The following is a 25855-nucleotide window of genomic DNA, read 5'->3' as shown; positions in this document are numbered from 1 at the left end:
ATATTTGTCAACATTCGCTTATATAAATTCCACCTTTTACTGCTGAGATGGGTAAAAAATGGCTGTAAATATATCTGTTCTGGAAGAAAAAAGATGAAATGTACATTTAGAAGTTGATCATATGGCTGTAGCCTTTGTTCCGTCTTAGATACAGAAGCACATATACATTATGTGGGTTTGTCTGTGCAGGTGATTTAGAAACTTTTGTTTCTCTGCTTTTCCCTCTTAGCTGTAGGGTAAGGGTCCACAGCTCTGACGTGCATTGTGGATAATTGGTTAGCAGATATTGATGACAAAAAGATAATTGGAGCATTAATGCTTGAGTTCTCAGCCGCATTTGATATAATTAAAAATGTATTATTGTTGAGAAAATTTAAATGGCATGGAGTAGAACAATCAGCATTAATTTAGTTTATAAGCTATTTGACCAAAAGATCACAAGCAGTGTTCTTCAGTGGATGATAGTGTCACAGTGCTTCAGGGGAGCTGCTTGGTTCCATTATTGTTCATTGTTTTTAACTTAAGAAAAGGCCAAAAAATGATAAACGCTGATGATACCACCATATATTTCTCTGCACCCACAACTACGGAACCAAGCAAAGTATTATAAAGTACTGACGAGTTGACAGTTATTACTCTGGATGGAGGGTATTAGACTTGTTCTTAACAAAAACCAGCTCTATGATAAATTGGCTCAAATAATTTGGTCATTCTCAATCTAAAATTAAACCTGAAAACAAAGGACATGGCCATCCCACGAGTATGTGAAAGCAAACTCCTTGGTGTTATTATTGGTAAAAAATGATTGTGGAACAAACATTTTGATAAAATTACAGCAACAATGGGAGGAGGGATCACAGCACTTGGAAGAAAAGCAACTTTTCTACCAAAAAATGCAATGTAGGAAATAATCCAACTTCTAATCTTTTCTAACATGATTTAATTGCAGTAATCTGTTCAAGTGGATCAAACAAAGCACATAAGAAACTTCAAATACTACAAAACACATGTACACACATTTAATATTTATTACAATACACAATAATTTAAATTGGTTATTAGTTAAAGACAGATTTTTGTTCTAACTACCTATCTTTAGCAAGAATATCTCAGTAACAAAAACACCTATAATATTCTACAAAAACCTCAATTACAGTTTAAATAAACATGGTTTCACCACCGGGCACGCAGCTGAGAATAATTTTACGTTACCATGCCAAAACAAGAGCAATCAAAGAGTTTTTATAGAGGAATCATTTACATACGGCAGCATTTTTTAAAGCAGAAAATCTAGTTACAAATTATATGTGTGGATATGGGTATGAGAATATGTATATGGATATGCATATCCATGCATATATGTGTGTGTGTGTATGAATGGATAGGTGTGTATACACATGTATTTTCACTGCCTGGCCAAAAAAAAAAAAAAGAAAAAAAAAAGACATCAATAGGTACAAACCTCCTATTGGATAATTACTGCATGGATGAGTTTCTTTCAGCTGCAACAACTGATGCAATCACCTTCTCTTTTCTTAAATAACCACATTGAAAGCCGCATCCCGTGGTTGTGGAAAAGGTGTTAGTCATGTGGTCATCAAAAAATCTGGAATGATGGTGATTGGCAATCACTTATAGACATTTGGTGAAATCAAACTGAAGAGAGAAGGGACTGCGACTGATCAGTGTAGCCAAAAAAAAAGAAAACCCGCTAATCAGAGAGGCTAACCAGGCTTCAATTTGCTAGGTGACATAAATACTGGACTCTGGAGCAATGGAAGAAGGTCTTGTGGTCTGATGAGTCCAGATTTATCCTGTTCCAGAGTGATGGAGCATCAGGGTAAGAAGAGAGGCTGATGAAGGGATGCAGCCATCATTCCTAGTGCCTATTGTACAAACCTGTGGGGTCAGTCTATGATCTGGGGTTGCTGCAGTTGGTCAGGTCTAGGTTCAGGTCTAGGTTCAGCAACATTATGTGTCCAAAGAATTAGATCAGCTGACTACCTGAATATACTGAATGAGCAGGTTATTCCATCTTCCCTGATGGCACAGCCATAATTCCAAGATGACAATGCAGGATTCACAGGACTCAGATTGTGAAAGAGTGGTTCAGGGAACAGGATCACACATGGATTGGCCTCCACAGAGTCCAGACCTGAACTCGTTGAGAGTCTTTGGGATGTTCTGGAGAAGGCTTTGAGCAGTGGTCGAACTCTCCATCATCAATACAAGAACTTGGTGAATAATTATTGCAACTCTGGATGTAAATAAATCTTGTGACATTGCAGAAGCTTATAGAAACTATTTTTTTGGAGACTTTTTATGTGTCTGTCTGTATGTATATATGTTTGTGTGTGTGTGTGTGTGTGTGTGTGTGTGTATACACTATATGTATGTCCATATATCTGTCTATTTGAGTTTTTAGACATGGACTTTCTTGTGTTATATGTATGAATAATTGTGTGTTGTGTATGTGCATGTGTATGTAGTAATGTATGTGTATGTATATGTGTACACATATTAATATATATTTCAATGCACAGTTTATGGCTTTTGCATGCAATAATGTGATGTATTCAAGTGTACATGTAAAGGTATTTGTCTGCATGTATGTGTACAAGTACATAGACATTTAATTGTACTCAACAAATGGACCCCAGGAAGAAGAGCAGCAGTTGTTGGCTGCTGCTAATAGGGATCCAAGTAAAAAACTAAACAAAACAAAACATCCCTGCCACTGATTTCTGTATTTCCTGAGTATTTTTATTGCCTGTTGACATTCAGATTCTTTTCTATCTTTTGGTTCATATTATATACATTTGATGTATATAATATATATATTCCAACCTATGATGGCAGTTTTGTTGTTTGTCCTCCTGTTCAGCTCTTGGTCTGGAGCCTCCATCACATTAGCACGCAGGTGTTGCACTCTTGCTATCTGTAATCAATATGCAGCTTTAAAAAGGTGGAGCAATGATCAGCAAAAACCAGAAGAGGGCAGCGTTGACATACTGTACACCTTCTCCTTAAGTCCCTTCAAATTCACATTTCCCTGACCAACATTGTTTTTGGAAACTTTATTATAAGCTATGTGAAAGATGTAAGATGATATTATAAGAGCATTAGAAGACAGACACACTCAGTGAATCTAAATAAATCATCGTGTAAAATAAATGTATCTTAGTGTAGTTTTAAGAAAACATGACTCTTATAGCAAAGCTACATGTGTCCATATCTTCCCTGTGCTGCAGCTCTGCATGTGCATTGATGCAGTGTGATGGGAAAAGTGAGTCAGACTGAGATAAAGCCGCAGCTAGGAGCTGCTATCCAAGCACAAAGGGTAAAAACACTCGTCCAGATTCAAATAGAGCAAATTTAATAAGCTGGAAGTTAGTTAACATGTTGATAACCAGTGTATCAGGCTCATTGGTCATATAGTTGGTATTTACCCATTTAGTGTAGGAGCATAAAAAGGTTGCAGTAGCTAAATTCCTCAGAACATGGCTCTTCTTTCAGACTCAAGTTTTAAAATGACACTTTACCCCATGGTGAGGAAGCTTATCCAGCTCACAAACAAGGATGTGGATACTAATTCAAAACTACAGTTTGTGAGGTGAGGAGGCAGTGTACTGGTCCTGATCTTTCCCAAACAATTCACTAGCTGTCAGACTAGGCCTTTAAAAGGAGAAAAGGGGGGCTGGTGAACAGATGCACCATATCCCTGAAATCTTAATTGGGATTATGTTTTGCAAGATTAGTAGCAAACTTAAATGTGTTTACTTCTCTGCCCTACAGCTACGCCGCCAAGTCTGATCCATAGTTATAATCCCCAGCTGAAGAACAAACAACATCTGAGTGTGGAGCGAAGGGAGAGGCTGACGTCTCAGCAGGGTGGGCGGCAGATGGTGACACTGCAGCAGCACTTCTCCAGGTAGCGTCTTCACCACACCTACAACCCCACCGCAAACTGAAGCACATCATACAGTACGTTCAGGGCTCAAAACCTGTTCTAAGGGACATATACTAATAAGAATATTTCAAAATTTAATAGGAAACTCCTGTTTTCTTGCATCAAAAAAGGTTTTTTTATTTTTATTTTTTAAAGAAACGGATCAAGCTGTTCTCGGCTGAGTTGGATTGTTTAAAACTGGGTTTTGACAAAGAAGAAAAGACCATGGAATGAAAGATGATGGATTTGCCCCTTTGGACACAAAGGTGGGCTTAAGTGTGCTTTAATAAGCTTACATGAAGTAGGCAAGTGTGTCTCATGTCAGATAACAGCCAACACAAAACACACTTTATCCACATAAGATGGCCTCCCATTTGTGGGACAAAAACATAATTAGTGTATCCAACAATCTGCTCCACATTGGTCAATTTAATTAAGATGGAAACAAATTTTATTTGTAGAGATACTTTAATCTTTCTTGATCTTTCATCCAAAAATGTTACAGGAGCCTGAACTGGACAAATGCCTTCCTCTGCCAGTAAAACAGATGTGGCAGCATACTTTCTCTTATATAACAGTTGAGCTGAGCAACAAAGAACAATGAAAATGTCTATAATGCTAGTCCAATACGTTTGTCACTACTTTGTTACAGGGATTTACGTGCTTCTTCAGCTTCTTGGTAGTTTTTGCTACTCATGCTTACACCATCTGTGAAGACCTAATACTGACCAATGCTAAAAGCTAACATATGTTAGCCTTTCCTAATGATGAATAACCTATATGGCCTTTAATCATCTATTTCGTGTCAGCTTAACTTTGCACAAAAAGTAAGAGAATTTGTGTTTGGTTGGTTATTTACTTTAATAATACCAAATAGGATTGTATTGTACATTGTTGGAACCAACCAAGAAACTCAAAAGAAAAACAAATACAAAGATGCATTTTTTGGAGGTCACCACCAGTGTTGTGCTAGTTACTGAAAAAGGTAACTAGTTACAATTACCAGTTACTTCAATTTTAAAAAGTAACTTAGTTACTTTGCTGATTACTTAAGCCAAAAAGGAATAAAATACTGTTAAAAGTAACTTTTTAGTTAATTTAGTAAAAGAACATTCTTAAAAATTCACCCATTAACGTCCATATAACTTAATTACAGTTTTGAACGAAATATAAAACAAACTCAAGCACAAAGTAATTTCTCATCATTATTTATTTAAGTCAGGACAGCAGATTATTTGAAATAAAACAGAAATAAAATGTAGGCTTAACTAGAATAGCTGCTTAAAACCTAAAACTTTGCTGCATGTTGAGCCCTCCAATGCACTCCTAGTCTTCTATTCTTATTTACATATTTCCTTAGTTATTTGTGGGCATTGCCACTGTTTCTCTGTCAAGTGAAGTTGTGCCCGTGTGTGTGGGAAGGGGCGTGCCCGTGTTACACCAAAATCTGGGACCACAGACAATGTACATTTCTTTGCATTTGCCCCTTAGAAGACGAAGGAAGTCTGGAAAAAAACTTGTATTTAATTGAGTTCATAATAACGCATTTACAGTAAAGCCACACATTATAATAGCTATCAGAAATGATGACCTAGGTCACCCCTATTATATGGATGGATAATATGTTAGACGTTTGTCACATAGCCAAGAACACAGAGGTCACCATTTCTGATCGCTATCAGATGTACAGAGAAATGTCCACTATCGCCCCAGCCCCCCACCCTTGTAGTCACAGATTCTGATGGGTAACAGATCAGCTGAGGTAACTAGCGGATAGATAATGGGACACTCTTGTCTTCTTTTAATTGTTTAATAGGCGTTTGAACATTATTACAGCTTTGAGTTGCTCAGCCGTCTCCTTCTCTTTTCTTTCTGCTGTCAGAGTTAACTCGCAACTACTTCTTAATAAGCTGTAGTCTCTTTATCTGAATCAACCAATACACAGAAAACTAACGATTCCCAAACATACAACAAATTTTGGTGTAACACTGGTTCCCGCAGTAACCAAGGAAACGGGGCTGTGGACACTAGACGTTCCTGAAAGAAAGGACTGTTCATGTTCATGTTTCCCGTTCCGTATCCAGGATCTGTGAGAGAAAAAGAGGGTTTCACAAAGCGAGCAGAGGAAGCACAAAAGCCCACAAACTGACCATATTTACAAGCAACTGCACAGAATAACAAGCGCAACCAGCAGACTTTCCAACACTGCCCATGTCGTGCTGCATGAACAGGAAGAAGCTCACAGCTGCTGTTGTATTACTTTAGCTAGTAACAGAGTAATGCACCGCAGGGTGACGGTAACTCATTTACTTTATTTAAAGAGTAATGTGTTAGAGTATTTACTGACAAAAACAATGTTACAGTAATGCATTACTACCCAACACTGGTCACTACCTGGACGCACAGCAGATAGAATTGTTCACAACTTCTGTTATCAGGTACACCAGTACTATTTTTTCAACTCGACAAGGCAGTGGCATGTCTTTAGTCTTATTTGCCTGGGGTTCATCTTTTATATACAGTCTATGGTCACTACCCACACATTTAGCCGTGTTGTTCATTCCACAGAAGCACCATCCTTACCCATGACAGAGCTAGACTTTTATACATGTACATACATTAATAATCTGGGTCAGCAAGAGGAAATATTTGCAACTAGTTCAAAAAGTTCCGTAGAAAGGTACAGTAAGTTGGTTGTTTTGGGGTGCAGTATGTGGAGCATGATGTGATAGTGGGGAGCTCAGTCCTGCTGGTGGAGGACTGGATCCTTGTGTAGCTAGCTCCATGTTGGGAGCTGTCGGTGCTGCTGATACTGAGAGTGGGCTCTGTCTGCCTAAAATGTGTCTTTCCTCTATACAAAAAAGTAAAAAATATCTACCTTTTCCATTCTTATGTCTTCCTATTCAAAATCAGACTGATTACAGACTATATTTCTCCACATTTTCATGCTGGATGTCATGATTACTTAACTGCACAATTAACTGCAGTATTAAACACCACAATTATTTAATCGTAATGCTCCTGTAGTATTCAAGTCTGAGCTGTATTGGCAGATCAGAGCAGCTTCCACTCAGAACAAGAACACGTTTAAACATCTGAGTATCGCTGCTTGTGTTGAATTTCTTTCTTTCCCTGCAAGTAGCAGAAGACTGACAAAAGTGGGAAAATAAAGCAGATGAAGAGTTATTTCTTCCAAACAAACTAATTAAGACGTCCTTGTTAGTTTTATTTGGTAAAAAACAAACAAACAAACATGTTGTCACTGTGGAGGACAGCTCACCAGCCTGTAGAAAGAAGGAAATACATCTAATATATTTTACCTCCTTCAGGATGAACACCAGCTTTTTACAATGAAATATAAGTAAATGTTTAGTTTGGTTAAATAACATTAATGTTTATGTAAAATAACACTGAAATGTTATCATATCATTTGCTATTTTCTAATTACGTACGACTCTGACTGGGTTTACAGCAACATAGCGTGTTTAGCAGCAACACCGAACCTTACATTATTCAGAGAAAAACATGGAAATTTTGCTCTTCAGACAAAACTAACTTAGTATGAGAACGTTGCCTTTTAGGCTAGGTTCACTCTGCAGGCTGAAGTGACCCAAATCCAATTTTTTGGCCCCTATGCGACCTGTATCTGATCTTTTCATGACATTTTGAACGACACAGATCCGATTTTTTCTAATGCGATCCAGGCCACTTAGATATGTGGTCCTAAATCCGATACGTATCGGATCTTTTGCCATGCGAGTTCAGTCTGAACGGCCAGGCCGCATTAATCCAACTTACCCGTCATGCACGACATTGTTTATAAACTCTTATCTGTAAAGGTGCTCACATCACTCTCCCATCACTCCTGACTGCGACTCCTTACCCACATTTCTCTGTGCAGACGTTGCTGCCACTGCTCCACAAAATGTCATGACCAAAAATCTGTATCTCCTCTTTTGTAATCTCCTCCTTAAGATGATGCCATTGAAAATGTGCTGGCTATGGTTGGATAATAACTTTAAAATAGCAACATAAGCTCCGCTGTTACCGTCCATGTTTACTCTAGCAAACACGAAGACGTCACAGCACGCTCACTGTCTCGTCGTCATGTCTTCCACGCATGCAGAACACTTTCGGTGCACAAAAGGTTCATACAGGAGATCACATACAAGTCACATTTAACTGGAAATGTGAACGGACTCTCAAAAAAATTGGATTTCACAAAAAAATCTGAATTGAGCATTAAGCCCTGCAGTGTGAACCTAGCCTTAGTCTTCAGTGTTGAAAAGTTTATTAGAAGAAACCGCATCTAATTCCAGATATGTGGTCTTGTTTCTTTATTTCCTCTGTTCAAGTGTTATTTATGTGTCAAACAGCAGTTTTTCTACTTAAGGACAGTTAGGACAGCAGTTAGTGCTGGCTAGATGTTTTTCCTGGTTTTCTATATTCTCTACTTACGTTTAAAAGAAACGTTCAAAACAGTTTTTATAACACAGTTTCCAGAAAGAAGCCTCCCACGTCCAGGGAGAGGTCCTGCAACCTGTAACAAACTCCATCCACTGCTGTCTAACCGTTGTTTCCTTCGGGAATTTAAACCAATGCAGCATACTTCTTCGTTATGAAATATTATTTTTATCCTGAAGACATCAAAGCTAAGAACAAATTTTAGCTTTAGACAAACATTTAGGTTGATGTTTTACATAAATTATCCAACTTTTGACTGAAAAATGGTGATCACTGAGTATGGGGTACTTAGAAGCACCAAAAGACCTCAGTGTGCTCCAAATAAAGAGCTAAAGCGTGAAAGGGGTCACATTATTACCTAAAGGGGAAACTAGGCCATTCATTCATTCATTGTTATAAATGATAAGTGAGGCTCATGCAGCAGAAAGTGTAGCTGATGGCGAAATGTCACAGAACAGCAGAGATGCCTACAGTAAGGAGGGCAGATGTACACGCCAATGCATGCTATGGTGCACATGTTTTTCTACAGTATGATATGTAAGATGTGTATGCACTACACAATGCATTTGTAAAAATATGACTTCCTTTGAGGTGATCCAGATAAATCCAGGATGAACTCAGGGTTGTCTTTCTGTTCGATAGGCCAGAGTAGACACAACAGCAAGATTTCTGTCAATTCGAGCAAAATCTTCTGATTCTTCATCCTTGATGCCTCGACTGTTGCAGACTGCTTTGAAATGATCAAAATTCCCTCCAATATTATAACCAATTAACTTTTTTGGGCACAAGCGATCTGAGAGCGTGATGTGCGATGCTGCCGCTGTTGCTGCTGTTTGTTTGCGTCCCTTGTGTTTCGGTGGCGATGATTTTTGCCTGTCGCTGTCGTTGGTCGCCCCCCGTGTATTAATGTCATACAGATTTGTTTCCTTGTCCTCCTGAGACCCAGGAGAAAAAAGGTATTATGATTTGGATTATTTAATATAAATCAAGTTTTGGGGTGCTAAAAAACACATTCCAAAGACTATTTTGTTTTATTTAAATTTTACAACACGTGCACTGTAGTGCACAACAGGACTTCATTGATTGTGAGCGAGAAACATTAAAAAAGATCAATATTTAAAATGTCCACTAAAATGTTTGTAAAGAGGATATCAATTCATACTTAACATATTTACACAAAAGCTTCATAGAAAAGTGGGTGATGCATCAACTTAGAACTGAATGACTTTTCAATAGTCATGGGCCACTGGTCTTGGAACAACTAATTTTAACCTGGCTTTTCTATTTCACAAAAGAACATCTATCTATGATGGATGAGAAAGCACTGGGATTTTTTTGGAGACACAGAGGAACATTTGGCACTTCACACATCTCACATACGTTTTGCTGTTGCACCCAGACACTCAGCACCTGAAAGGTCTTGGACTGGTAACCATTTCAGGCATGTGGAGTTTTCTGATCATCTTATCAGGGCGGGGCTTCCTTTTCTTGATTTCTAGTGAGAACTCTTGAATGTATATTGGGAATGGGGATTTGATTTGATCGTTGAATGTAATCATTAAGGGTTTCTTACTACAATTACATTACATTTATTACATTTATCTTTTATGTTTTCTGTGTTTTGTTTTTGTTTTTTTTTTTTGTTAATTTGTCTTTTCATTGTTTTTATGAGGTCATTAGTAGTTTGATGACACCATCAGAGCTTTTGGGTTCACTAGTTGATTGTGGTGTTCTCATTTATCCACTGTACAACTCTACCTCAGTGGTTATCCTTGTTTGATGCATTTTGTTTTTTTTCTTTTATGCTTTAATCTTATGAAATTTTCTTTCCTGGTGTGATCAATATGAAATGGGTTTCATTATGATCAAAAGAGGGGAATTGTTGTGGAAATTTCATATATTCCCTTTAATGTTGTGCTGTACTGATCACTCTCAAGGTAAACAGATTGTTTAAGTTCTTGGTAATTAAGTTTAATACTGAGTAGCCTGTTGCTATCGTAAAAATGGATGCAATCCCTAAGAACAGTTCACACTGACCTGTGTGACTTATCTGATACTAGCCAGATACCTTCAGGATGACCCAGCAGGGCATCCTGCCTTAATGTCACTGGGGTTGTTTATGTGCTCAATAAATGCAAAAGCTCATTAGGTTTGCTGAAGTGTCTAATCCTGTGTGAGGAACAGACAGTCTCTTTTTTTTTATCTTACAAGATATATGATGTGCTGTGACGTGATCATTCTGCTTAAAAGATGCTGCATGTGTGTTTCTTATCAGATTCTCTTAAGATCTCTGTGCTGTCAGACTTCTGAACAGTCTCTCGAATTGCAATTCTATTCTTTCTATTCTTTGTATATTAATTCTGTGTTCAATAAACTTGTAATTATTCTTCAGTTCAGAACCAGACTCCTCATCCTTGACAGAGTAACTTTTTGCCTCTACAATCGCTTGAATCATTTAGGTCTTGTTGACATGTTTGACCCTGGGTTATCAGTTCCTCAGCTAAGAGGAGTTTGAGCTCCAGGTACTGATAAGTGCTTTTTGCAGCTCGTTGCAAGGCCTGGCTGTCTTGTCTATCACACATATCAACCCCTCCTATGTATTGCATGCAACCACTGTAGGCGTCGGGACTTGATTTGCCTCTTTTCTTTCTTTGACCACCTGGTACAGGTATCTTGAGGCTCAGTTTCATGGACAGTTGATGCCATGACAACAGGCTTGTTGTCCATCCACATGGGGATTGCTATTTCATCAGATCTCCGTACAATAATTTCTGATGACCCTCTTGGTTTTCTGCTCAGAATGTGGTCACTCTTTTGGAATTCGATTTTTTTTATTGTTTCAGTTGCAGGCAGGCTTCTTTCTTGAAGAGCATCAAGGAGACTGATGCTAGTAAAATACCGGTCAAAGTCGACCAGTGATCCTCTGGGAAGTGTCTCTGTCAAACGTAGGACACATTTTCACCTGTTCCCATCTATTGGACTTCAGTGAAAGTGTTATTTCCCAAGTAGGTCTCAAAATCCAGTACTAAACCACCTGGACTTCCAAGAACGAACACCTTTAATCCTGTTGGATTTGGCTTCCCAGGTACAAACTGATGAACTGGACAACAGCCGGTGAATGGAACAATCTGCTCATCAATACAGACCTTTGTAGACCTAGGTAGGTCAAGGCAACCTTGGAGGACTCCCTTCAGAACTGGTCTGACTTGCCACAGGAGATCCTTTATCTTTTCATCTTCTGGCACGTCCAAATCATTGACCACTTTCAGCGCAGACCTGATCTTGTAGAAACGATCATGTGTCATGGAATCAGCTATCACTGGGACTCTTGTTTTGGCAGCCCAATACATCCTGATTCTTGGATATCCAAGGCATGCCATATACATGGAGATTCCTAAAAAGGTGTTGTATTTAACCCATAAGGGCCTGATGTGACATATATGTTACATACAGTTTCTGAGACATTTTGCTTCAATTTACGGTAAAAACTTTGCTCAAAATCCTGTTGAACACAATCTGATACTTGTCTTCTGTCACCTAATAGATACCCAGAAGCAGAAAACCATATTATAGTATTTTTAATATCTCATGGTAATAAATGGTAGATACCCCCCCCAAACATACATTTTGTTACAGGGCCAAATAAAGACCTCATATTAAAAAAATTTGACTTTTCTTACCATTTTTTCATGGGTCGGGCCCATATATATATATATATATATATATATATATATATATATATATATATATATATTTTCTGTGATATACAGGATTGTTAATTGGCACCTTTACATTTACAAGTATAAGTTAAATCAATTACTTGGTGCACATTTCTATGTGTTATCATTTTTTTGCTCTAATCAAACATCCCAGATGCATACATGTCTGTTTGGCCAAGGTAGGACGACGGCACACTTCAGCTGGCCCCGTGTTTTTGTCCACGACATCTGGCTCAGCATCTTGGTCCTCCTCATCTAGTTCCTCATCAGAGTTCTCACCCTCTCCTGTCTCGCTTACCGGACTTTCATCTTCTGAAAGATTTAAGTCTGAATATCCCTCTATGATTCTGTTAAGAATTATTTCTGCCTCTGTTAGAGAGCTGTCCACTAGAAAAAAAGTGAAATAAACACAAGAACAGAGTCCTGGTGTATACTACAGTATACGCTGATAAAGTAGTCATTTTCCTATTAAACTCAATAGTTTTGGTACTGAAAACTTCCTCAAATGACCTGTTACGATGTTCAATTTTGAAAATTTATTCAAATTAGGCAATAAAAAACATTTCAAATATATATATCATGCTTACCTTTCTTTCATAAAATGTGCTTGTTGAGATGGATTATGGCCAATATAATCCTGAATTGGTCATAAATTCAGGATTGGATCAATGGCCAATCCTAAATTTGATTCACAGCAGCTGCAAGAGTTAAATATGCATTTGTAACATCAAGTGAAGTTTCTGGGATGTAGTCTGATCTTTGATGATTGGTGTAGAGAACTAAGAGTGGTTTTAAGATTTCATGGACTTGCAAGCAGACGCATTTTGCAGCATATATGCCAGATTCTGAGCCTAGCATCTGATTGTGGAGCTGAAACAGAGACTCATCAGACCAGCAACGTTTCTCCATCTTCTATTGTCCAGTGTTGGTGAGTGTGTGTGAATTGTAGCTTCAGTTTCCTGTTCTTAGCTGACAGGAGGCACCCGGTGTGTCTTCTGCTGCTGTAGCCCATCTGCTTCAAGGCTGGACGTGTTGTGTGTTCAGAGATGATGTTCTGCAGATCTTGTTTGGAACCAGTGCTTATTAGACTTTATGCTGCCTTTCTATCATCTCCAACCAGTCTGTCCATTCTCCTCTGACCTCTGACATCAACCAGACATTCTGGTCCAGACAACTGCTGCACACTGGATATTTTCTCTTCTTCAGACCATTCTCTAGAAACCCTAGAGATGGTGGTTCCAGTAAACGAAAATCCCAGTAAATACTCAGACCAACAACCATGCACCATTCAAAGTAACGTAAATCTCGTTTTTTCCTCATTCTATTGCTCAGTCTGAACTTCAGCAAGTCGTCTTCACCACGTCTACATGACAGATTCTTATCCGCCTTACCAAACTGACTAAATGTCCACTTTGGTCAAGATTGATTAACTTAATGACCCTCAAATCATGAATGTTATCAAACTTTTCACCAAACATGACTTTCCCCTCTTCTCATCTATAACTATCTATAGTCTATACAACACAACTTTACCCCTCAATTTTCCACATATGGACATTTTAGCAATGCAAAAAAACTCACAATACATAAGAATAACAAATTATTAAAATATGTACCTACTGTACAAGACTGAAAAAGTGTATATATATATATATATATATATATATATATATATATATATATACCAGAACGACATCAGTGCAAATTTAATAAGGGTAAGAGGGCTTGAGACATAAATGAGATGTCTTTGCTGCATATTTGTCAGGTAAATGAGGAACGGTTTATTACTTTTTAAACTTTGTCACATATTATAGTTTGTGTAGTACACATATACTTTATAAAACATTTACTCAATGTAGTATCTCCACACTTACTCGGTTTGCTTTGTCCTCAACCCCAGCATGGAGGAGACGGTGCGGACGCTACTACAGAACCAGGACTCACTGGAAGGGCCCAAAGTGGACCCACTGGACCTAATGAAAGCATACAAGGTACCACCAGTCATTGTGTTTCATCATCATCATCATCATTTCTTTTGCTTTTATCAGCTGAAATCTGGTTTTTCAAAGAGAGTTATCAAATAATATAAAAAATGGAAATAAATTGTCATAAGAAATTAATAACTTTTTATCAATAAGAATCTGGACACTGAAACAAAGAAAATTTAAAAGGTTTTTAAATATTGTTTGTATATTTTAAATGTTCATATTCGTATTTACCTGAAGATGCTCGGTGTCACAAATTTTTTTATTTTTTAGAAAACTTATCTCTAGAGATATTTGCTAGTTGTGTGTGTGTTTGTATACCTAATCTATGGGTGCGTGCAATCACCAAATCCTGTGATACCTTAATGAACATAATGCCTTCTTTAGGTTATCATGAAATTTGGAGTGAAGTCATTAACTAGCTTCATTGAAGTAGCAGCAGACTGATGCTGTTGGAGAATTAACCTGAGAAAGCAGTTCAATGATAACATGAAGAAAGGAACATGTGTCAGGTGTCACAGCACGAATCAATCACTTCCAGCAGTTTGGATGATTCCAGCAATAAGATGACACCTAGCAAGACAGTAACCATAGCAACCACAGGTGCATGTGTCCCGTCTCCTCTTCCTCTGGAGCATCGTCTGCAGCTGGATTAAACTCAGTACGACTTGTCCTACGAAGTGTAGTAAGTCACCGGTTTCTGTCTGCTGCAGATGTTTCCTGATGTTTTACAGAGTTGAAGTTGCACAAAATAAACCAGGATTAGTTTGGTTGAGCTCCTTTCTTTAAGACAAAGTTGTGTAAACTTGTGCAGGTTAGAAGCTTAGTGTTCCACCACCGTTCCTCTTTGGCTGGGATGTGGAAGTTTGTTTAGTGACTAAAGCAGGTCAGTACCAATCTTCTTCGGGGTTTTCTGTGGGGGAAGTCTGGAATTGATCCACTGACTTTCTGATTGGTGGATGACTGTACTTCCTCCTGAGCTACACCCCCCCCCCAAAATCATAACCTTTGTGTCATTAGGGTCAGTTTTGACCCAGTTTTAAAAATAAGATAATAAAGCAATAATTACACCCAAGACTGATGGTGATCCAACACATTAGCTACGCTTACATTGAAAATATTTCATCTACCTGACTGAAATCAACCTGAACGGAGATTCCAGCCGACATATTTACATGGACGCTGGACAAAGATCCGATCAGTTGTATTTACATGATGGGCAGATTTAAAGGGGTTGTGCACCCAAAAATGTGTTTTTTGAGCTTTAAATAACACAGAATTACCTAATTGTGATGAAAACTACATATACTGTTGATAAAATTTGTAAATTTTAAATTTATTTTAAAAACTGGATTTTGTAGGTTAAAAAAAAAGGCTCATAACGCCCTCTACAGGGTAAAACCAGGTTATGTTTATCATGACATAGAGAGGTTATCTACTTCACGAGAAAATTTAAAAGACCCCACAGCCTCTCCCTCCAGATGCAGATAGATGGGTCCTCGCCTTGCAGGCATAGAAAACCACGTCCACCAACACCATAGATGCTACTATAGTTAATAAAACCCATTAACATAAGACATGGTAACAGAAAACTAACACAAGGAGAAGGATTAGATGTTTCTGTACTCCTGGCTGAAATAAATGGCCCATTAGCAGGCTTGGAAAGAACTTGATGATCTGTTCAAGTAACCTGAATCAGGTGTACTGGAGTTGGAAACACTTAAAACATGCAGGGGGCAGGGCAGGGGGTCCTGAGGACCACGACTGAGAAACACTGTTTTAATGGAGACATGTAGCATTTTGTTTATTGGCTTTCATTGTTAGAATCAGAGCCCAGCAGAACATGGTAAATTAAGTTTTCGTTTCCATCTGACTTCAAGGCATGCATCTTTGTTATGCACTTCAGGATAAACTCCTGGAAGAAATGTGGAAGCAGCAAGACAGTCTGGAGGGTCCCACAGATCCAGCAGCCCAGTCTCCTGTTTCGCCCGAGGCTGATGGTGGAACAGGGGAAAACTCACAGGACAGCACTCCCCTGCTTGAGCGCCTCAGAGCCCTGGAGGTAAGGTGAACTGCACAATCCACTTCTTAAGGCCCGTTTATGCTCCCTTACGTGCATAAATAGCGACATGCATTTCAAACTTTCTCATGCATCGCTGTCCTCATACTTCCATGCGTGTGTTGTGTTGCTATGGTTAAGTCAGTTCCTCCATTTGTGGGCAGTGCTAAGTTCAGAGTTCACTCCTGCAAGCTGATGTCAGTTTCAGATGCTGTTTGGCAGCGGTAATGCATCGCTATAAAGTTGTTTCCAACCGCCCAACAAGCCCTAAACATTGATATATAATCATTCTTCAAAAGCTCGTGCAATTTCTACAGTTATTGTGCTTGTCTTGATTCTTCTTCTGCTTTCTATTTCCCTTCCTGATTGTCCTCTTCTTCTCTGGTTTGTTTCTTTCACTGGTCACATGTCAGCTATTCTGCTCAGCACTGCCCCCGCGGTTTCCGGTGTATTGTTCCATCTGCTGCGTCAAGCGACGGATAGCTAAGCTCATTTCCCCTGATTTGTGTTAACAATGCATTTTCCGTATGACTTAACACATTTTTGACAGTCTATTAAGTAAAAATTGCCGAATTTGAGTGTTTCCTGATCAAATCCAGGGCAGAAACCCCGGTGGAGGCAATGGCGAGCTGTACCTCACCTCTGACTGCGTGATCCAATACAAACTGGGTTGCATGACACCGTTTCTGTTCCTCAGCATATTGCCAAGATGAACTTAGAGATATATTTATTATCCATCATGACTCTCTACAGTCTGTGTAGTGTCTTTAACTTGGTCCTCACGCAGCAGCAGCTGCATTCGTAGCAGGAGATGATCGCCTCTGTTTCATGACCAGGCTGATAATGAAACCTACAAAGCTGCTGCTGGATGATCCTGCGCTGGCTTACCGTCAGATATTAATGTCTGTTAATGAAGAATGTGGAGGAAAATATTTAGAAAGTTGAAAGTGTTGTGAAATGTTGTGGCCTCCTAATTAGAAAACAACACCAAACTACAAAAAAGAAAATATTAACCAAAGAATTTGTTTTATTTATTTATTTTTTTATTATTTTTGCCTTTTTAAACATTTTTAGCCTGTCTTTTTGTCAATTTTTGCCTTTCCCACGACATCCCTCTCCACGGCAGCCTCCATTACAACTATATGTACCAGGCTATTATGCACATTAGATGATGACGTCATTTAGCGACTTCTAATGACTTTTAGGACATCCAATAGCTAATTTTCTCACTGAAGAGTTGGTAACAGTGGGTGTCTGAGTGTACTTGAAAGAGGAATGCTGATGGGATATGAAGCCTTACCAGATGCTCTTTTCAATTCTTACAATTGTAAATCAGTGCCTCACCAGCCATGAACCTCACTGCACATCACTGCCTAAATGTCAGGTGGATGACTATACTGAGGACAATGCATTTAAAAGTAAACTATGTCTAGGCACACAGCAGACATCTATGTTTTTAAGTCAATCTAGATATTGTGGGATCAAAATAATGAACTGTTAGCTGAGAATAAAGCTGCTTTTAACTCTTAAAGAAATCTATAAGCAAAAAAACCAAAACAACAAACAAACAAAAAAAACAAGACATCAATTATATTGAAATTATTATTGAAAGTGTTTACTTATTTGAATGTAAAAGCTCACCTATGGTCACAACCTGTGGATAGTGACTTAAAGAACAAGATTGTGAATATAAGCGGCTGAAATTCTCCGCAGGGTGGCCGAGTTCTCCCTTAGGGATAGGGTGAGAAGCTTGGTCATCCAGGAGGGGCTCAGAGTAGAGCCGCTACTCCTCCACATTGAGAGCAGCCAGATGAGGTGGCTCGGGCATCTGGTTAGGATGCCTCCTGGTCACCTGCCTCCCTGGTGAGATGTTCTGGGCACATCCCACCGGGAAGAGACCTCAGGTAAGACCCAGGACATCTTCATGAGCTGGTAAATGTCGCCAGGGAGAGCGAAGTCTGGGCTTCCCTTCTTTGGCAGCTGCCCCTACAATCCAAACCCAGATAAGCGCAAGAAAATGGACGGACGGACGGACGGATGGAAAAGCTCTTTAATATTATTAAAACCTTAGATTTTGCACTGTATTGGGTTTGGAGTTGAAAATACAAATGACAAACAAAGACAAACGTTTTCTCATGCCTCCATTTTTGAGTATCAGTGAAAATGGCATCTTATTATGTTGAAGAGCAGCCCTAAAGGCATAAAAACTATAGAGAACAAAGGAGTTATTCACATCCAGGAGGTGGTAATTAAAGGCTGATGGGGTGGTTAACATTTGGATCTGGCGTTCCAGTGAATGTACTGTATGCCCCTCTGATACACTTCTCCTTCTGACAATGTAATAGGACTCACAGTGCCATCTGGTGAGAGGTGGCCATCAGTAATGGCACCTCTCTCTAGTGTAAAGCATGGCTTCAAAGAAAAATACACTGAAACACAAATTCACTGCTTTACCTGCTGGTTATATTTATTCATGTTGACATATTACATACATATTTTCATTATCAAAATTTTAATCATGATCAGTAAAGATAATTTTGAAACATTACTTACTCATCAGGAGTGGAATAGCTAAATCTGGACTGTTTTTAAAAGCACTGTTAACAGGATTCATCTGGATTCTTGTAAGATCTTGATAAGATCACAATCATGAGAGAATCCATTTTGCCAGACTTTGACTGTTTGTGGACAAAAATAGATAAAGTTGTTTCTTACAAAGTTAAGTAACAATGCTTCTTGGTAATAAATCTTATACTGTTGAAAAGCCCATTTATTCCCTTTTAAATCAAGCCACGTTTGTAAGGAAGATGCATTTGTGGGATGAGCAGCAGAGCTGAGTGTGTGGGATGTGCCCATGAAATATTTTCCAAATTTTCTCTCCCAAATTTTGCTGTTGGCTACCATGACTCCCCTTCACCATCAGGTCTGTTTCACTGATGTTGACAACATGTGAACTAAAACCTGAACATGTGGAGGTCATTATGAGTGATGAGTCCAGTATTCTGTCTATGTCAGTTGTATCATAAGGGTCTACCAAACCTCTGGTGGGGACAGGGTGATGGTATGGGGCAGCATCTCCCTTCCTGGAAAAACAAGACTTGTCATTTTTGTAGGTAATCTCAGTGAAGAGAGATGTGGAGATGAGATTCTGCAGCGGTGAGCCCAAATCTCCGAACTCTGGGACCGAACTCTATACTCCAAGATGACAATGCTGGCCCCCACAGAGCAGGTTTATCAGAGACCACCTCCGGTGGACGGATGACCTGCCTGCAGTCCTGACCTCAACCCCACTGAACTCTTGTGGGTTAATCCTGGACAGCTGTTGGTATCAGAGTGGCCAACACAACCACACTGGCTACCTGGTGACAGATGCTGGTTGAAGGATGGGATGCAGTGTGTGCCCAGCTGGTGACCAGCATGAGAAGGAGGTACCAGGCTGTTGTGGCTGTGTCTGGTTCTTCCACATGATGCTGATGTCTGTGCTTGTTAAATGAACAAAATATTAAACTACCAATATGTCTTGTTTCTTCAGACTTCAATCATCCAATCCAATAAATGACACCAAATAAGAGTCAGACTTGGAAAGTTTTCCACACACTCAACTCTGCTGTTCATCCCACAAATGCATTTTCCTTACAAACGTGGTTCCATTTAAAAGGGAAGAAACACATTTTCCAGCAGAATAAGATTTATTACCAAAAAGCATTGTTACAACAAAGAAATGATCCACTAAATATTAATTTGACTTTTTCTGCTTACTTTAGTTACAGAAAAGAAAACTATTAGCGATTTGCTATTTATGCCCTAACCTTGACCAAAGTGCAAAAAAACAAAAAAACATTAGAGATTGAAATGGAAGTCAAACTGGACTTGCTTGTAAAATGAGCTGCAACATTAATTTAATGACCGTTTTCTTAAATGTATTGACACTTCACTCCACTACATGAGTGTTTTTGTTTCCATTAGCATGAAAAAGAGAAAGAAATCAAAGTGTGGACAATCAGATTTAGTTGACTGCATGCTACAACGTTTAGAGGCAAGAGTGTAAATAAATACAGAGAAAAACTAAGCAAAGATTCTCATTAATGTGACCAAACAGTAAATAAACAGCATGATTTTAATATTAAGAAAGTGATAATCAGTGACAGACTGGATGTACATCAACATCTAAAGCCCAGTGTTGCATCTGCAACTTTCTTTAGTTCATGTCATTACCAGCATGGATGCTTGTTAGATTTATGGAACAGACTGGTCATATTTCAGTGATGTTTCATTTACTGTGGTAGCTCTGCAGTCTGGTATTTAGCCAGTCTGTCATTAGTGATGATCGTTTGGATAAAGTGCTGCTTTAAATGACATCCATTTTCCTGCCCACATTTATGACCCTAATTACTGAATCAGGGTGTATTTTATAGTTTTCATGGTGGCTGCCTTCATTCATACTGTAAATTAAACTTTAATAGCAAACTGCTGAAACATTTAGTAGTTTTCCATTTAGTTTCAAACTATTTTCCAGTTATTATGGCAACAGATGGATACTTTCTGTATAATTTATAGAGGAAAAAAAGTCCTGTGCTTTTTGACTGAAGAGGTTTTCCTGATTCCTCCAAACTTTGACTTTCAGCGTGATTTGAGGGTAAATGTTAAAATGCTGATTCATGAGAGGAGATGCTCTCTGCAGTTAACCCATTTTAACTGTAAAAACAATGATGAGACTATATGACTGCATTTAGTTTAATTTATCAAGACGTATTCTGTTATTCACAAACTCATTAGTTGGGATTACAAAACCAATTTATGTCTTAAACTTTTCTTAATTTACATTTTACAAAAAAATGTTAATTAACATTTGTAATAATAATGTAATTTAAATGACTGTGGAAAACTCACCCTCACCTTACGTACACTGAATAAGGTTGAAACCCTTTAAGTTCAGTCTTAAAACCCGAATCTCTCTGACCTCACACACAGAAAGTTTGCAACCCGCCAGGCCAGTCTGCTTTTTATATATTTCTCACTTTTTTCAGTTTACTTTAAGAAAGGATTAAATCAGTGCAGTCCCTCCCTGTATGACTTATTATTCCGGATCATTTCAGGTGCAGTTCTGTAGGTATGCTAGAACACTGGTGATTTTCTCTGCATACTTCCCTTGATGTGGATCATAGAGCTGTGGAGGGTGAGTTCAGCTTTGAAACAGCTCTCTCCCCCACAGCAGCCTTTAAGATTTACTGGATAATTCATTTTAGTGGAAAGTCTCCCCCTGAGTTTAGAAAAGAGTTTGTGTCCCCTGTCTGGGAAAAACTTTGGTCAGTAATTAAATTGTACTTGCTGTGATTCAACTGAGCTTCAAAGACAATGAAATTCTGCAGGTTGGACTTTAGATGATTCATTTACAGCCATCTATCAGAGTGAACTCTGAAAAAAACTTTCTCTTTTCAGTAATCATTGTTCCATGATCATAAACTTCCCTCCATCTAGAAAACTTTACTTTAATCTGGACTATAAAATGCTGTATCAACCCAGTGCTTTCTTTTTCTCTGAACACGTTTCACTTGTTACATGACAGGAACAAAGCTGTGGTAATTTAAATAATTTACTTGTACGTGATTTGTCTCTGCAGGCGGAGAACTCTGCTCTGTCGATAGAAAATGACAACCAGAGAAAACAGTATGAATGCTGTTTGGATGAGGTGAGTGTTTTCACAGCACTTTGTTTTAACAAGCAATTAATATTTCATTTTATGTGCACACAGAATATTATGGCTAGAATAAGCCTGATATTTATACCATGTAACTGTAATGTTGTGAGCATATACTGGCAGCTGTGGCTTTGATGAAGGAGCTGTCGATGTATCGTCAGTGGCAGGTGGAGATGAATGACTGCGTGTGGATTTTATCTTTCATAAAAACTCACTTCATCATGTGTTGTGTTTACAAGCGTTGGACAGGTGGACCTGACGGTGAGTGTTAGTTTTTGCCAGATGTTTATCTGATAACAAACAAACTAATCTCACAACAGAACATGGAATAGATTAGATGGGAGAAATTTAGGCAATGAGGTTAAAAAAAAAAGAAAATCATGACATTATTTTAAACCGATGACTGTAATCACAAAAGCAGCATCCATAAAAAGTGTTGTCTGCAAGGAGCAAAGACAGGAGGAGAATATTTGGTTTTATCAACAAAAACATCAGAAAATTACTGAAGTGTTTGAAAACAATATTCCTAAAAGAAAGGTTGGAAGGGATTTACATATTTCTCTTTCTGCAGGACCTGATATCGTTCCAGCAATCTGGAGCGTAAAGGACAAAATAACAAGTCAAACGTTTCATCACCACTAAGTCTTTTAAGTGTGAGACGGAACTCAGTGCAGCACGTTAACAGCTTTACTCTCCCAAGTTTATTTACAGCAATCTGCATGTCAGAGCTCGTCAGTTTTATACTTTCCCTCACATCCAAATGGTCAAACTGAGGAGTTAGAAATAAATCAATCAAATTTTATTAGTAAAGCCCTTTACAAAATCCAAAAGGTACTCGTAGTGCTTTACAACTGAGTTATAAAACATGTGTAAAAAAAACTAAATAATTTCAACAACACATAGAAACACAAGTGGAAAGTTCTGCAGGGTATTAAGAGCCAAAAAGAAGTTCATAAAACAGACTAAATAAGAATAACAAAACACACCTAGAAACAAGACTGTCCTAGTCGGAATTAAAAGCCAATCTAAGCTTGGATTTTAAAAGTTAGAGATCAGTATAGTATACAGTGTGTGCAGAATTATTAGGCAAGTTGTATTTTTGAGGATTAATTTTATTATAGAACAACAACTATGTTCGCAATGAACACAAAAGACTCATAAATATTAAAGCTGAATATTTTTGGAAGTTGGAGTGGGGCTTTTTTAGTTTTAGTATCTTAGGAGGATATCTGTGTGTGCAGGTGACTATTACTGTGCATAATTATTAGGCAACTTAACAAAAACCAAATATATACCCATTTCACTTATTTATTTTCACCAGGCAAACCAATATAACAACTCAAAATTTACAAATATACATTTCTGGCATTCAAAAACAAAACAAAAACAAATCAGTGACCAATATAAGCACCTTTCTTTGCGAGGACACTGAAAAGCCTGCCATCCATAGATTCTGTCAGTGTCTTGATCTGTTCACGATCAACATTGCGTGCAGCAGCAGCCACAGCCTCCCAGACACTGTTCAGAGAGGTGTACTGTTTTCCCTCCCTGTAGATCTCACATTTGATGAGGGACCACAGGTTCTCTATGGGGTTAAGATCAGGTGAACAAGGAGGCCATGTCATTATTTTTTCTTCTTTTAGACCTTTTCTGGCCAGCCACGCAGTGGAGTACTTGGATGCGTGTGATGGAGCTTTGTCCTGCATGAAAATCATGTTTTTCTTGAAGATGCTGACTTCTTCCTGTACCACCGCTTGAAGAAGGTGTCTTCCAGAAACTGGCAGTAGGACTGGGAGTTGAGCTTGACTCCATCCTCAACCCGAGAAGGTCCCACAAGCTCATCTTTGATGATACCAGCCCATACCAGTATCCCACCTCCACCTTGCTGGCGTCTGAGTCGGAGTGGAGCTCTCTGCCCTGTACTGATCCAGCCACGGGCCCATCCATCTGGCCCATCAAGACTCACTCTCATTTCATAAGTCCATAAAACCTTAGAAAAATCAGTCTTATGATATTTCTTGGCCCAGTCTTGACCTTTTATCTTGTGTGTCTTGTTCAGTGGTGGTCGTTTTTTAGCCGTCCTTACCTTGGCCATGTCCCTGAATATTGCACACCTTGTGCTTCTTGGCACTCCAGTGATGTTGCAGCTCTGAAATATGGCAAAACTGGTGGCCAATGGCATCTTGGCAGCTTGATTTTCCTCAGTTCATGGGCAGTTATTTTGTGCCTTGTTTTTTCAGCACGCTTCTTGCAACCCTGCTGACTATTTTGAATGAAACGCTTGATTGTTCGATGATCACGCCTAAAAAGCTTGGCAATTTTAAGAGTGCTGCATCCCTCTGCAAGACATCTCACTATTTTTGACTTTTCAGAGTCCGTCAAATCTCTCTTCTGACCCATTTTGCCAAAGGAATGGAAGTTGCCTAATAATTATGCACACCTGATATAGGGTGTTGATGTCATTAGACCACACCCCTTCTCATTACAGAGATGCACGTCACCTGATATGCTTAATTGGTAGTAGGCTTTCAAGCCTGTACCAGTTGGAGTAGAACAACATGCATAAAGAGGCTGATGTGGTCAAAATACTCATTTGCCTAATAATTCTGCACACACTGTATATCATTCATTCTCTGTACCGCTTAGTCCATTACGGGTCGCGGGTAAGCTGGAGCCTATCCCAGCATTTTAACAGGTGAGAAGCAGGAACACCTGGACAGGTCACCAGTCCATCGCAGGGCCGACACAGATTGAGACAAACAACTATTCACGCCCACACTCACTCATAGGGAGAATTTAGAGTCACCAATCAACCTAATATGCATGTCTTTGGACGGTGGGAGGAAGCTGGAGAACCCGGAGATAACCCACGCATACACGGGGAGAACATGCGAACTCCACACAGAAAGGCCACCACCCTCAAGGTTCATGACTCGAACCAGCAACCTCCTTGCTGTGAGGCTGTGGTGCTAACCACCACACCAATGTGCAGCCCTACATTTTATTTATATATGAGGGAGATGTAATAAGAAACACATTTACTGTTAAACTAAAAGCAAGATATCTGCCCTCTTTCATCCCAGTTACCTGTTTGTCCACATCTCTGTTTTCTCCTTTCAGTGCCTTCAGTAAATGTGATGCTGGTGTGCAGTTCTTCATATTTTTTGGTGTTTGGCAAAAACAAATTGGTGCATTACTGCCACTATGTGGAAAGAGAATGTTTCCAAGAGCCCAAGTTGTCAAAACATAAGTTTGTTTGCTACATTTTCCCAATCCCACGCACCCCCCTGTCAGGTTGCAACGCCCCCCTCAGTTTGAGAACCAGGAGCAGCAACTGTGAAAGAATCACCCCACTAACCTTGGGATTTCTAGCAGAAGCTGACCTGAAGAACGTAGGGCCCTGCCATAATTAAAATCTCCAACAAGTTAATGGGTAATGTTTCCATCACAAGGATATTCCCCTACAAAAGATCTATGCCAGCTGTGGATTGTGACATTTGCACCTTTTTGAGATGTGGAGAAAATAGCCTATTTTGCATTTAAATGTATTGATGGAGGCCCAGATAGTGTCAAATACAAAACTAAGCCCTGAGAACAAAAACTAGAAAGATGACCAAAACTAAACACAAAGTCAGAACCGGAACCATAAACCAAGACAGATAGGAGACCAGACAGCATTGCTGCTGGTATGTGAACATGAGCAAGAGAAAGGAGAAGTATTCCTCTGTTTCCTCCTCATTTCCCCCCCTCACAACACTTTAAATATCTCTCCATCTCTCTCCAGCTGGCAAAACTCTGGCACTGCTTTCTTTTAGCAGCTTTAACTAATAGACTTGTTACCATGGAGAGAGCTGCTCATGAGGATTTAAAAATTTCTCACAGAGGACAACTTTCAGAGTTTCTGCATCAGGATTAATTTCCCTTCTGCTTTTCAGTCTTATCATGCACATGAACATTTTTAGAGGGGTTGGCGAAGTATTC

General features: G+C 38.9%; 1 protein-coding gene across 3 annotated transcripts in view; it reads left to right on the top strand.

Moving 5' to 3' along the window:
* LOC121650088 (nck-associated protein 5-like) overlaps positions 1-25855 on the top strand; it is a 97785-nt gene that overhangs the window by 19272 nt on the left and 52658 nt on the right. For all 3 annotated transcript variants that reach the window (XM_042001376.1, XM_042001377.1, XM_042001378.1), the window contains exons 2-5: positions 3796-3931; positions 14033-14123; positions 16024-16179; positions 21797-21865. In XM_042001376.1, coding sequence (XP_041857310.1) covers positions 3903-3931; positions 14033-14123; positions 16024-16179; positions 21797-21865 — 345 coding nt within the window. In that variant the 5' untranslated portion in view covers positions 3796-3902. The remainder of the gene's footprint in view (positions 1-3795; positions 3932-14032; positions 14124-16023; positions 16180-21796; positions 21866-25855) is intronic.

The sequence above is a fragment of the Melanotaenia boesemani genome, chromosome 12 (genome assembly GCF_017639745.1).
Source record: "Melanotaenia boesemani isolate fMelBoe1 chromosome 12, fMelBoe1.pri, whole genome shotgun sequence".
NCBI lineage: Eukaryota > Metazoa > Chordata > Actinopteri > Atheriniformes > Melanotaeniidae > Melanotaenia > Melanotaenia boesemani.
Note: the sequence above shows the minus strand (reverse complement) of the source record. Positions and strands in the feature narration are given on the sequence as shown.